This window comes from Aphelocoma coerulescens, chromosome 26, assembly GCF_041296385.1.
Source record: "Aphelocoma coerulescens isolate FSJ_1873_10779 chromosome 26, UR_Acoe_1.0, whole genome shotgun sequence".
NCBI classification, from domain to species: domain Eukaryota; kingdom Metazoa; phylum Chordata; class Aves; order Passeriformes; family Corvidae; genus Aphelocoma; species Aphelocoma coerulescens.
Genome location: NC_091039.1, coordinates 5,689,836 through 5,702,646, shown reverse-complemented (window position 1 = coordinate 5,702,646; position 12,811 = coordinate 5,689,836). Strand labels below are relative to the sequence as shown.

At 63.5% G+C, this 12,811-nt stretch overlaps 1 protein-coding gene across 1 annotated transcript; it reads left to right on the top strand.

Annotated features, from left to right (window-relative positions):
* Positions 1 to 237: 237 nt before the first annotated feature.
* Positions 238 to 9,772, top strand: ETNK2 (ethanolamine kinase 2). The gene is made up of 8 exons (XM_068995748.1): positions 238 to 468; positions 4,884 to 5,143; positions 5,593 to 5,730; positions 6,866 to 7,008; positions 7,118 to 7,201; positions 7,647 to 7,816; positions 8,425 to 8,498; positions 8,606 to 9,772. Exons 1-8 carry the CDS (start codon positions 256 to 258, stop codon positions 8,676 to 8,678), a joined length of 1,155 nt encoding a protein of 384 aa, XP_068851849.1. The 5' UTR covers positions 238 to 255; the 3' UTR covers positions 8,679 to 9,772.
* The last annotated feature ends 3,039 nt before the right edge of the window (positions 9,773 to 12,811 follow it).

Below are 12,811 nucleotides of genomic sequence, written 5' to 3'. Positions count from 1 at the left end.
GGATGCGGACCCGCTGCCCGTGGTGCCGGTCCCGGTCGGATTCGTGTCCCCGGTCCGGGATGCCGCTCCCGGTAGGATGCGGGTCCCCTGCCCGCGGTGCCGCTCCCGCTCGGATGCGCGTCCCCTGCCCGCGGTGGCGGTGCGGGCGCTGCCGCCGCTGCCGGGGAGGCGGGCGGGAGGCGGGCCGGTGACTCATGGCTTCCCAACGGCGGCGGCTCCTCCCCGCGGCCGCCGGCCCCGCGCAGCCCCCGGCACATGGGCCGCGGCTCCGGCAGCGCGGAGCTGGCCATGGCCGCACCGCCCGCCCGCTGCCCCGACTGCCCGGGGCCGGAGCGGGGGGGCGGCGGCGGGACCCCCGCCGTGCCACACCTCGGCATTGCGGTGGACGAGGGGGACGTGCTGCCCGGGGCGCTGCGGATCGTGCGGCAGCTGAGACCCGCCTGGGAGCCGGCCACGGTGAAGACCAAGGTACGGGGAGGGGGGACCCTGCGCCGGCACCCCGCGAACCGGCGGCCGCTCCCCCGCGGGGATCGCCCGGTGGGGCTGCAGAGCCCGGCTGGGGTGGGGTTCTGGGGTTGTAGGGTCTGTCCGAGGGGGCTACGGGGCTCACCCCGGCGGGGTATGGGGTCAGCTCCAGGGGGGCTGCGGGGCTCAGCCTAGGGGGCTATAGGGTCCGTTCTAGGGGGGTGGTGGGGCTCAGCCTGGGGGGCTATAGGGTGCATCCTAGGGGGGCTGTGGGGTTCGACCCGGGGGACTATCGGATTTGTTCGAGGGGGGATGTGGGGCTCACCCAAGGGGGTCTGTGGGGCTCTAGGCCTGGCCGTGGGGCAGCAGGAGAGCTCACTGAGGGGTCTATAAGGTCCACATGAGGGTGGCTGTGGAACCACCATGGGAGTCCCTAGGACCTGCCCCGGAGCGGTGACACCCTGTTCTCCCACCCCGGGGTCTCCACTCTCAGAGCGTAACCGGGGGTCCATCAGCTGTGACACCCCCATCACACCCCCCCCCCGAGGTTTAGGGACCCCTGGGGTGGTCACCGAGTGGTGGCTGTGAGTGCCAAGTGTCCCCAGGGTCGCTGCCACGGTGCGGGGGAGCCCGCAGGAGGGGCCGCTCCTGGGAGCTGCCCTTGTTTGGGATATTTGTTGGCTCCCACCTTTCCCGGGCTGCGTGGGCTGAGCCCCCAGTTCAGGTGGGAGCCGGCCACCAGCTCCGGGCTCCTGGCGCGGGACAGGGCTCGGCTGTGCGGAGCTGCCAGGGCTTTGCTGGGAGAGCTGGGCTGGCGTGGGAATCCCTCTCCCCGTCTTCGCCGCCGGCCAGGTCTGGGGTGCCACGGACTGGTGGCGCCGGTGCCCTCAGCAGTGCCCTGGCGCTGGACACCGGGGCGTGGAGGGGCTGGGACTGGGTGCCCTTAAATATCTGCACGTGAGTGAGTGTCCTCTGCGAAGGCACACGCTTCCGGTCATTAAAAATGTATTAATAGCCACGTGTAATTAAATACAAGAAGCTGCAGGAAAAGACATCTGAAAGGGCAGATGGCAGCGGGCAGGAAGCTGGGAGTTGGAGTTTGCAGGGGCAGGAAATGTCTCGCTCTGCTCACAGAGCTCGGTGGTTGTTGAGGGACCCCGGCTCTGTGGGATCCAGGCTCCGCAGGGGTCGGTGTTTAACAGCAGCTCGGGTGTGCGTGCGTGTGTTTTTAATTTAAAGGAAAAAAAGGAGAAAAACCGCTTGGGAGTTGAGGGAAAACCCTCCCGTTGCGTTTCCCTCGGCTGCTTTCCCTCCTCCCGCGTTTCCCCTCGCAGGAGCCGCTCGGGAGGGGATGGAGCGGGGTAGGGGCCTCAGCTGGTTCCCATTAGCGATCCCATTCCCTTTCCCGTTGCCCTGGAGCGCTGCCCCGTTCCCAGCACCTCGCTGCCCGGTGGCAGCGCCCGGCTGCTCGCGGGGGCTGTACCAGGCTGTGCCCGTGGCACGGGAAAACCTCCCGGAGCTCAGGAACGCGGGAAGAAGGATCCGGGCGCTCGGGCGCGCTGCCCTGCGCTCTTCTCGCTGAGGGCTCCTGCGCTCCAGGTTGTGCCCGCTTCCCAGGGCCCCGGCTCCTCATCCCCGAGGAATGTCCGTGCCGCTGAGTCAGCCACTCACGCTCCCAGGGAAGCACAAACTCCTCCATCCATCCCTCAGCCAGAGATAAGAGCGGCAGCGACGCGGAGCCGAAGCCGTGCGAGGACTCCAGCAGGGCAGGGTTGGATGCTTTTAGCCCGAATTTGGCAACAAGTTGCCCTGCTGGTGCCCGGCCCCGGTCTGGGGGTGCTGAGGCAGCCGGCACGGTGGTGTTTTGGGAATGCTGAGGGATTCTCCCGGCAGGTGCAGCACCAGGAGCTGGATTTTGCTGCTTCACCCCAGCGCTTTGGCGCAGGGCTCGGGTCTGGCTTTGCGTTTAATCGCTGCAAAGTTCGTGCAGCCGCACTCCTTCCCCTCCATCCCTGCTGTCACCCAGCTGCAGAAGGGAAGGATTTGGGGGTGGCTGCAGCCTGGATCCACAAGGAACAGCACAGGGCATCTCCCAGGCAGCCGCAGCTGATCCTTGGGAGCTGACGGAGCTGCCACCCCCAAACCTGGCGAGTCCCTGCAGGTCACCAAGGAACCACGTGTGCGTCTCCAAAGTTGGTGGCCTGGAATTCAGGGGGGGGATAAGGCTCAGTAATCCCGCTAAACCTGCTGGAAAGGGCTGCCCGGGCTGTGGGGCAGCAAAACAGAGCAGCACACGAGGATTTCACTCAACGTGGAGCCGCTCACCTGCGGCCGACCCGCGTGTGGCCCACGGTGACACCTGCATGGACAGGCTGTGACACCTGCATGGATGGGCTGTGACACCTCTGCTGCCTGAACTTCCAGCCTCTGGGGCCTGGCAGGACAAGGGGAGGAGAGAGCTGAGCGTGGCCCCATGGCAGAAATCCAGATTATCAGCTCGGGGAAAAGCAGCTTGAGAAGGTTCAGCCACAGCTGAGGGGCAGCAACCCCCCAGGATGGGGCGGCCGCCTCGCCCTGCTCACCCCAAATCCCCCTCCAGCTGTGGAGCAGGGGTGTCAACCCCATCTGACTTGGAGGGTCCTGTTCCAGTGCCTGGAGTCTCCCTCGGGAGGCTGCACGGGGAGCCCTATATATAGGCACCCTATAGGGGAGTGTGGGTTGCTGAGTGGGATGTCTAAAATTATCCGTCCCACCCCCGAGCTCCGCGGCTGCCGGAGCAGGAGCCCTCAACCCCCTCCTGCTCCAGCTCCCCGATCCCAAAGGGATGAAGGAATCATTCCCATGGGAAGACGCAGCACCTCGGAACTGGCGTGGGGCTTCCCACGGGGTGACACATCCCCAAACCCCCTCAGTGCCCCAGAGGTGCCCGAAATCCCGGCGGGATGAAGGAATCATTCCCACGGGGAGCTGCAGCACCCCGAAGTGCCCAGCCTGGAGCTGGCAAGGGGACAGTGGTTTCTCACAGGGTGACACATCCCCAAACCCTCGGGGTGCCCCGGAGGTGCCCGAAATCGCGGCGGGATGGGGCGCGGAGCCCGGCGCGGGCGGCAGCAGCCCCGGCATGTGCGCGGGCAGGCGGCCAAGGCGGAGCGCCGGGAGAACAAAACTCCCTTTCCATCTGCGAGGAGCCGTCAGAGCGGTGACACGAGACGTCCCCAGCAGCGACGTCCCCGCCTATCAGCGCCCCGGCCCGCGGGGAGGGTCGGAGGAGGGGATGTGGGGGGGGGGGTGGTGTTTGCTCCGGGCTTGTTTTCGGCCTCGTTGCGTGGTTTAGTTATTTATTTTTTATTTATTTTGTGCCAATTTACGCTGGGTTTTTTTGTTGGTTTTTTTTTTTTTTTTTTTTCCTGGAGCGATTCCCAGGGCTGCTCCCGTGCCGAGCGTGCTGGCGGCGCATGTGGCCTGAGCTATCCCTGGGCTATCCCTGAGCTATCCCTGAGCTATCCCTGGGCTATCCCTGAACTATCCCTGAGCTATCCCTGGGCTGTCCCTGAGCTATCCCTGAACTATCCCTGGGCTATCCCTGAACTATCCCTGAGCTATCCCTGAGCTATCCCTGAGCTATTCCCGAGCTATCCCTGAGCTATCCCTGGGCTATCCCTGAGCTATCCCTGGGCTATCCCTGAACTATCCCTGGGCTATCCCTGAGCTATCCCTGGGCTATCCCTGAGATATCCCTGAACTATCCCTGAACTATCCCTGAACTATCCCTGGGCTATCCCTGAACTATCCCTGGGCTATCCCTGGGCTATCCCTGAGCTATTCCCGAGCTATCCCTGAGCTATCCCTGAGCTATCCCTGAGCTATTCCCGAGCTATCCCTGGGCTATCCCTGAGCTCTCCCTGAGCTATCCCTGGGCTCTCCCTGGGCTCTCCCTGAGCTCTCCCTGAGCTATGCCTGAGCTATCCCTGAACTATCCCTGGGCTATCCCTGGGCTATCCCTGAGCTGTCCCTGAGCTGTCCCTGAGCTGTCCCTGATCTATTCCCAAGTTATCCCTGGGCTATCCCTGGGCTCTCCCTGAACTATCCCTGGGCTATCCCTGAACTATCCCTGGGCTATCCCTGAGCTATCCCTGGGCTCTCCCTGAGCTATCCCTGGGATCCCAGGTGGAAACCAGCAGGATTTCCACCCAAACCACCAGCGTGCCTCTGCCCGTGGCTGCCTGCAGAGAGCCCCGAGGCCTTGCAAACTCCTGTCCCCTCCCCCAGGAGCCTTCCTGGCTGCGCCACCTCTCTCCTTTCCCCCTTCCCTGCCCTTGCCACGAGGTTTTTCCACCGCTGGGAAGGAGGCAAAGGGGTTCCCCCATTCCCAGCTGGGATGTTCAGGTGTCACCGGCGCCGTCTTTGTCCCCGCCCAGCTCTTCACCGATGGCATCACCAACAAGCTGGTGGCCTGCTACAGGGACGAGGGCATGGCGGACGCGGTGCTGGTGCGGGTGTACGGCAGGAAGACGGAGCTGCTGGTGGACAGGGAGACGGAGCTGAGGAATTTCCAGGTGCTGCATGCCCACGGCTGCGCCCCCGACCTCTACTGCGCCTTCCAGAACGGGCTCTGCTACCAATTCCTGCCAGGAATCGCGCTGGGGCCTGACCACGTGCGGGACCCCCACATCTTCAGGTTTGTGGGACCGCCGTGTCATCACCTGGGGGTTTTTCCAGGGGTTTGTTCCGTATTTCCAGCTCTCCCCTCGCTGCCGTGGGTGGGGGTCACTGGTGTGCCCAGGCCTGGGTGGTGTTGGGGGATAAATGGGCCAAATTTCAGCCAGGATCATCAAAATCAGCAAATTTCTAAAGCGTTGGGGTTTGGCGAGGAGAAGTTTCCTGGGAAGCTGGAATTTCTTGGGAAGCACAGTTTTGGGCTGAATTTGCCCTGAAAATGTGAACTCTGAAATGCTTCAGAGGCTGATCCCTGACATGGAATGAGGGTTCAGCTGTGCCAACCCCGTGCTTTTAAACAGGATTTTCAAAGGAACCCCCTCAAGACATCCCGAAGCTCTTTTGGGGATTTTGGGAGGGATTTGAAGGATTTGGGATCACCTCTCACCCCTCTCCTGTGCTCCACGCCAGGCTGGTGGCCCGGGAGATGGCCCGAGTCCACGCCATCCACGCCAACGGGAGCCTCCCCAGGCCCATCCTGTGGCAGAAGCTGCACAAATACCTCACCCTGGTGAAGACGGAGCTCAGCCCAAAGGTATCCGACCCCAGGTAAAGGCAGAGGGATCCCACAGAGCCCCGCTCTGCCTCGGGCACCCGCTGCCCACCCAGCTCTAGGGCCGGGCAGGACCGGGGGGAAGAGCCCTGGTTCCCAGGTAAAGCCTCTGCGGGGATCTGGGGGTGAGTTTGGGGCTGGATCCGCTGCTGGATCCCTCCTGGAGCCCCGGGTGGGGTGGAGGCAGCTCCAGCCCCTTCCTGCTGTCAGTTTGGGGGGAAATTCGGCTTTTTCGGGGGCTCTGGGATGTGTCTGTGCAGCATCCAGGCAGGATCCAGCTGGAGCCACAGCCTCCCACTGCTGTACCAATCCTCCTCCTCCTCCAGGGAATTTAAGCCTAGAATAAGCCGGAGCTCAAGCCCTGCTGAGCTGACGATGAATCCTAGAAACCCAGCCTAGATTCAAACACGCAGTCCCCACTCCCAACCAGCCCATCCCATTTTTTGGGGGGGGCAGAAGGCTGGGTTGACGCACCAGGTGAGTGTTGGGGTGTCTGGGAAGGATTCGGGCAGCCCCAAGAGGCGGAGGAGGTGAACGAACCCCGAGGCAGGGGAATCATTAACCAGCGGCAGGAGCCAGCCGGGCTTTTCTCAGCCCCCGCCGGGCCACGGGCAGACTTTACCCAAGCTGCGCCTTCAGCGCGGCCAATTAGGCAATGATTAACGAGCTCTCTTCTTGGAACCCACGCTCCCGAGGTTACCGCGGGGCTGCGTGCCCCGCCAGAGTCCAAAACATTCCCCGGGGCTTCTCCGGGTGCTCGGGGAAAGAGCGCTGGGGGCGGCCGGGGTGGATTTGGGGGGGTGGGCATGGGGATTTTGGGGGGCAAGGGACGCGCTGAGGCTGGGTTGTGGTGTCTACCAGGCAGGCGGACCTGGCCACCTCCCAAAAAACAGCCTCGTGAGCCCCGCTTTGTGCCATTAATGGGGTCCTTTGTAAGGCACGAGAGGGAAGTCGGGAAATTCTGCCCCTGAGCCCCCAGGGAAGCGCTGGAAGCCGGGGAAATTCTGCCCCTGAGCCCCCAGGGAAGCGCTGGAAGCCGGGGAAATTCTGCCCCTGAGCCCCCAGGGAGGCTCCCTGAGAGCAGCAGCGATGCCACCGCATCCCCCTGTCCCTTTTTGTCCCTCTTGCCAGCCTCCCGCAGGACGTGCCCAGCCTGGAGGCGCTGGAGCAGGAGCTGGCCTGGATGAAGGAGACGCTGTCGCAGCTGGGGTCCCCCGTGGTGCTGTGCCACAACGACCTCCTGTGCAAGAACATCATCTACGACAGGACACGAGGTCTGCGTGCCCGGGAGTGTCCCTTGGCCACCCTCCCGGGGGTGTCACCTCTGTCCCTCTGTCACCTCTGTCCCTCCCCACCTCACAGCCTCCACCTTTGCCTCTGCAGAGCACGTTCGCTTCATCGACTACGAGTACACGGGGTACAACTACCAGGCCTTCGACATTGGGAACCACTTCAATGAGTTTGCAGGTTGGGATCCTCTCGGGGCTCCAAAGGTCCCCCCCACTGCTGGCCTGGGGTGTCCCCAGCCCTGGGGGTGGATGAGGGAGTTGTGTCCTCACTCCCATGGTGGGAAATGGGGTCTCCTATTACTGGGATGGAGGAGGGAGTTGTGTCCCCTGTCCTGGGGTGGGAAATGGGGTCTCTTCATCCCTGGGGGTGGAGGAGGGACTTGTATTCCCAGTCCAGGGATGGAAAATGGGGTCTCCTATTACTGGGATGAAGGAGGGAGCTGCACCCCCAATCCTACAGCAGGAAACGGGGCTGTCCATGCTCGGAGCCACGTCTGAGGCAGGGTCTCTGCTGGCCTTGGGCACCTGGATGCCCCCGAGGCCGGGTGGGGGCTGGGGCTGTGTTCTCCTCACGGGGAATCCAACCCCTCCCTGTCCCCCCCGTGCCCCCCTGACCCCCCCAGGCGTGAAGGAGGTGGATTACGGCCTCTACCCCAGCAAGGAGACGCAGCTGCAGTGGCTGCACTCCTACCTGCAGGCCTACAAGGAGCTCACCCAGGGGCACCCAGGGGACACCCGGGTGTCCGAGGAGGAGCTGGAAACTCTCTACGTGCAAGTGAACAAGTTTTCCTTGGTGAGTAGAAGGAGCCGGCCTTGCTCCAGGGGTGAGAACACAACCCAGGGGATGGGATTTCCTCTGCTCTTGGGCTTCCAGCTGCCCTGGCGAGGATGGGGCTGCAGGTGCCAGCTCTGCCCTGGCGAGGATGGGGCTGCAGGTGCCAGCTCGGGGGCTTGGGGACACCTGGGGCAGGCTGTCCCACAGGGCCTGGCAGCGCCTCAGGGGCACCAAGCCCCCGGGCAAGGTCACCGGGGTGTGCTGGGGACAGCGTGTGTCCGACAGCCGCGGCCTTGGGCGTCCCTGCAGAGGGGTCAGACACGGCCTGGCGTGAGGAAATCCTCTTTGGGAACTGCCAGGGGCGGCCCGAGCCAGTTTTCTGGAAATTTCGGGTGAAATATCCTCTTTTCCTGGCTGGAGCTGCTGGGAGGGCAGCACAGGGGGTGGGACCCTGTGTTCAGCATTGTCCCTGAAGGGAGCAGCCTCTGGAGGGCACAAAAATCTCGGTGTGGGCCAGCCCTGCTCCGTGTCCTGTCGTCGTCACAGCCCCGGGATGTCACACGCCTCTGTCCCGCGGGCACGGATGCCCCGTGCCCGTTCCCTGATCCTTGTTCTGCCCCTTGCAGGCCTCCCATTTCCTCTGGGCGTGCTGGGGCCTCATCCAGGACAAATACTCCACCATAGACTTTAATTTCTTAAGGTGAGTCCAGCTCGGTTGCTCCCGGTGGGAAATGACCGGAGAGCAGGAGGATCCTGGCAGCCCCTGGGGCCACGGGTGGCTCAGGGCTGTCCCTCTTTTCTTGGCAGATATGCAAAGTTAAGGTTTAAACAGTACTTCAAGATGAAGCCGGTGGTCACAGCCCTGCAGGTCCCCAAATAGGCACCACCCCGAGCTCTTCTGTCCCGGCCGTGTCCTCGCGTCCCCCTTGCCCAGCCCTGCTGGGGTTGAGGGCCGGTCCTGCCGGTGCCAAGGGGGAGGAGAGGAGCTCTGCCCCAGCCGGTGCCGCTTCCAGGAGACCCTGGACCCCCCCCAAGACTGGACCATGAGATGCTGGAGAGGACCACAGCCCCGGCGAGGCCCCAGCCCACGCAAGGAAGCCTCACCATCGCCTTAAGGCCGAGCCCCGCTCGGCCCTGGTGCCCGGCAGGGCCGTGCCCTGCTGGCACTGCTGCTGCTGCTGCTCGGCCTGGCACCCGTCCTACCCCCCCTGCGCTGTCCCCGAGGAGGGACACGGGGTCACCCCATCCGCTCAGGAGCCCCCAGAGCTGCCCGGTCATTTTGGCTGCCTCCCTTCGCTGCACCCTCTGTCCCCTCCTGCCCTGCTGGGTGCCACCGAGGTGCCACCCCCAAACCGGCACCTACCCCGGGTCCCTGCTGAGCCCAGGCACGGGACCCTTTTCCATGAGGGGTGGGAGCTGCGGGGGAAAGGGGCAGGGCCAGCCGTGAGCCACGAGGATTTGGGACCAGTGGGGTGCTGCTGGTGGGCACTGGGTGCCTGTCCCCTGCGCTGTGCCCAGCCCGGGGCTGGCCCTGCCTGTCCCCACTGCCCCCCTCAGCTTGCTGGCTTCCCCCCACCCCCCGTGCTGCTGGAGCAGGAGGTTCCCAGCTCTGCCTTCGCCCTCACCCCTGGGGCCAGGGGTGTCCAGGGAGTCCAGGGCGGTCAGTCCTGCCCGTCCCCAACCCTGTGCACCTCCCTTGGCCATGTCCCCACCCCCGGGAGGAGGTGGCACGGAGCTGTTCCAGGACTGGGCACAGCTTCACCCCCTGCCCTGCCCTGCTGAGCCCTGTCCAGCTCATCGCAGTGGTTGTGCAGCAGCTGGGGGTGCAATCAGCGCCCTGTGCCCCTGCCTTGGCCGTGGGGACAAGGTGCCTGTCCCCCCCTGCGGGCACAGGGACCTCCCCCAGCCAGAGCCAGGGCTGCTGCTGCGTCCGTGTTCGTTTTGGTGCGAAATAAAAGCTGCTGGTAGCTGGAATTTGGGGGTGGTGGGTCTGGTGGGGGACTTGTGCTGGAGCAGGAGCAGCACCCTCGGAGTCTGGGGGTGCTCCTGTCCCCTCTGGATCTGGAGATGTCCCCATCCAACCCTCGCCCCCCAATCTGGTGAAGCCCAGGCCCCTCTCTCTGCTCCAAAAAGTCACTTTTATTGTGCCAAGGGACAGGGGGAGGGAGGGTTGTAAACAGGGATGTGAAATATACAGGTTAAGTTACTTGTCGTCTTATTAACAAAATAAAGCTCTATCTATATTTACAATCTTTAAAAACAAAACAAAACACCAAAAAAAAAAAAAAAAAAAGAAAAAGAAATGGAAGAGAGACAGGAAGAGCTGCAGCTGTGGGGAGGGGGCACATCTGCTTCCAATCCCTCTGCATCCCATCCCATCCCACCTTGGAGCTGGGACCTTTTTCCTTCCCCAGGGACCCCTTTTCCTTCCCCAGGGACCCCAGCCCCAGCACAGGGAGTTGGGAATAAATAAAGCACTGACACGGGGCAGGAGAGGGAGGGAGGGGTTGGCTGGGCAGGGGACGAGGCGGGATGTCCCCTGGGGTAAAGGATGTCCCCACGGCAATGGCCCCAGCATTGGGGCGCTGGCGCTGCCGAGCCTCGGATCCCCACCCCGGCCTGGGGACACGGGGACAGGGGCTGGGCCTCGCTTTGTGCGGCCTCGAGCCCGGGTGGCCACGACTCGCGCGGTGTCCCCAGCACGGTGCCGGTGCCCACAGTGTCCCCAGCGTGGTCACGGTCCCCGCGGTGTCCCCAGCACGGTGCCGGTGCCCACAGTGTCCCCAGCGTGGTCACGGTCCCCGCGGTGTCCCCAGCACGGTGCCGGTGCCCAGTGTTCCCAGCGTGGTCACGGTCCCCGCGGTGTCCCCAGCACGGTGATGGCCCCGCTCTGGCAGACGCTCGGAGCCTGTTCCTGGCTGCTGCCACAGGGAGGTGCCGGAGCCCCGCGCACGGAGGGACACGGGGGACGCAGCCGGACACTGCACAGTCACACTCAGACACTGCAGTCACATCTGGACACTGCACAGTCACACTCAGACACCGCACAGTCACACCTGGACACTGCACACCCAGCCGGATACTGCACAGTCACAGTCAAGACGCCGCACAGTCACACCCAGACACTGCACACCCAGCCAGACGCTGCACAGACACACCCGGACACTGCACACCCAGCCGGATACTGCACAGTCACAGTCAGACGCTGCACAGTCACACCCAGACACCGCACAGTCACACCCAGACACTGCACAGTCACACCCAGACACTGCACACCCAGCCGGACACTGCACAGTCACACCTGGACACTGCACAGTCACAGCCGGACACTGCACAGTCACAGTCAGACACTGCACACCCAGCCGGACACTGCACAGTCACACCCAGACACTGCACAGACACACTCACCACACAGTCACACCCGGACACCGCACAGTCACAGCCGGACACTGCACACGCACAGCCTGACACTGCACAATCACACTCAGACACTGCACAGTCACACCCAGACACCGCACAGACACACTCAGACACTTCACACCCAGCCAGACACTGCACAGTCACACCCAGACACTGCACACCCAGCCGGACACCGCACACCCAGCCGGACACCGCACAGTCCCACCTGGACACTGCACAGTCACACTCAGACACTGCACACCCAGCTGGACACTGCATAGTCACAGTCAGACACTGCACAGTCACACTCAGACACCGCACAGTCACACCCGGACACTGCACAGTCACACCCAGACACTGCACAGACACACCCGGACACCGCACACCCAGCCGGACACTGCACAGTCACACCCAGACACTGCACAGTCACACCCAGACACTGCACAGTCAGAGTCAGACACTGCACACACACAGCCAGACACTGCACAGTCACACCTGGACACTGCACAGTCACACTTAGACACTGAACATGCACACCCAGCCACTGCACACACACACCCGGACATCGCACAGACACACTCACCACACAGTCACACCCGGACACTGCACACCCAGCTGGACACTGCACAGTCACAGCCGGACACTGCACAGTCACACCTGGACACTGCACAGTCACACCCAGACACTGCACAGTCACACTCAGACACTGCACACCCAGCTGGACACTGCACAGACACACCCGGACACTGCACAGTCCCACCTGGACACTGCACAGTCACACCCAGACACCGCACAGTCACACCCAGACACCGCACAGTCACACCCAGACACTGCCACCCAGCCGAGATACCACGTGTGCGCAGCTGGGCTCTGGACACTGTGTGACCAGTTGGACATTGCACACACACACACCTGGACACTGCATGTGCACACCTGGGCCCTGGACACACACCTCTGGACACTGCACACGCACCCAGACACCACGGACACACCCCTGGACACTGCACACACTCAGACACTGCACAGGGACACCTGGACACCACACGCACACCCAGACATCGTGTGTGCACACCTGGACAGACACCCTGCACACACTCAGACACTGCACAGGGACACCTGGGTGCCGTGCACACACACTTAAGACACTGGACACACACCCCTGGACACTGGACACACACCCCTGGACACCCCAAACTCTCACCTGGACACCCCTCATCCCCAACCCTTCCCTGGAACGGGCTCTGACCACAGCAAGGTCATTTTTTCTAATTATTTCCTTTTTTCCCCCTAATGGCCGTTATTTCTCCCTCCCTCTCACCCTGCAGGGCTCAGGTGGAGCCCAAGCTCAGGGACAGGTGCCCAGGGACAGCCGGGCACCTTCCCCCCCACCCCCAGCGGGGGCTGGCAGGCCGGGAACAACCCCCGCTTTATTTCCAAAGTGGGCCAGAGCTGTCGGGAGCACAAAGGGCCCCGAGGAGCCCTTGGCCGGAGCTGGGACCAGGCTGGAGCTAAAATTGGCTCTGTGGGAATTCGCTGGCAGGCTCCAAAGAGCGAGCGGGAAGCGCGGCGGGGAGGTCACACCAGGATAAAGGAGGGACGAGCGTGTCCCCACCC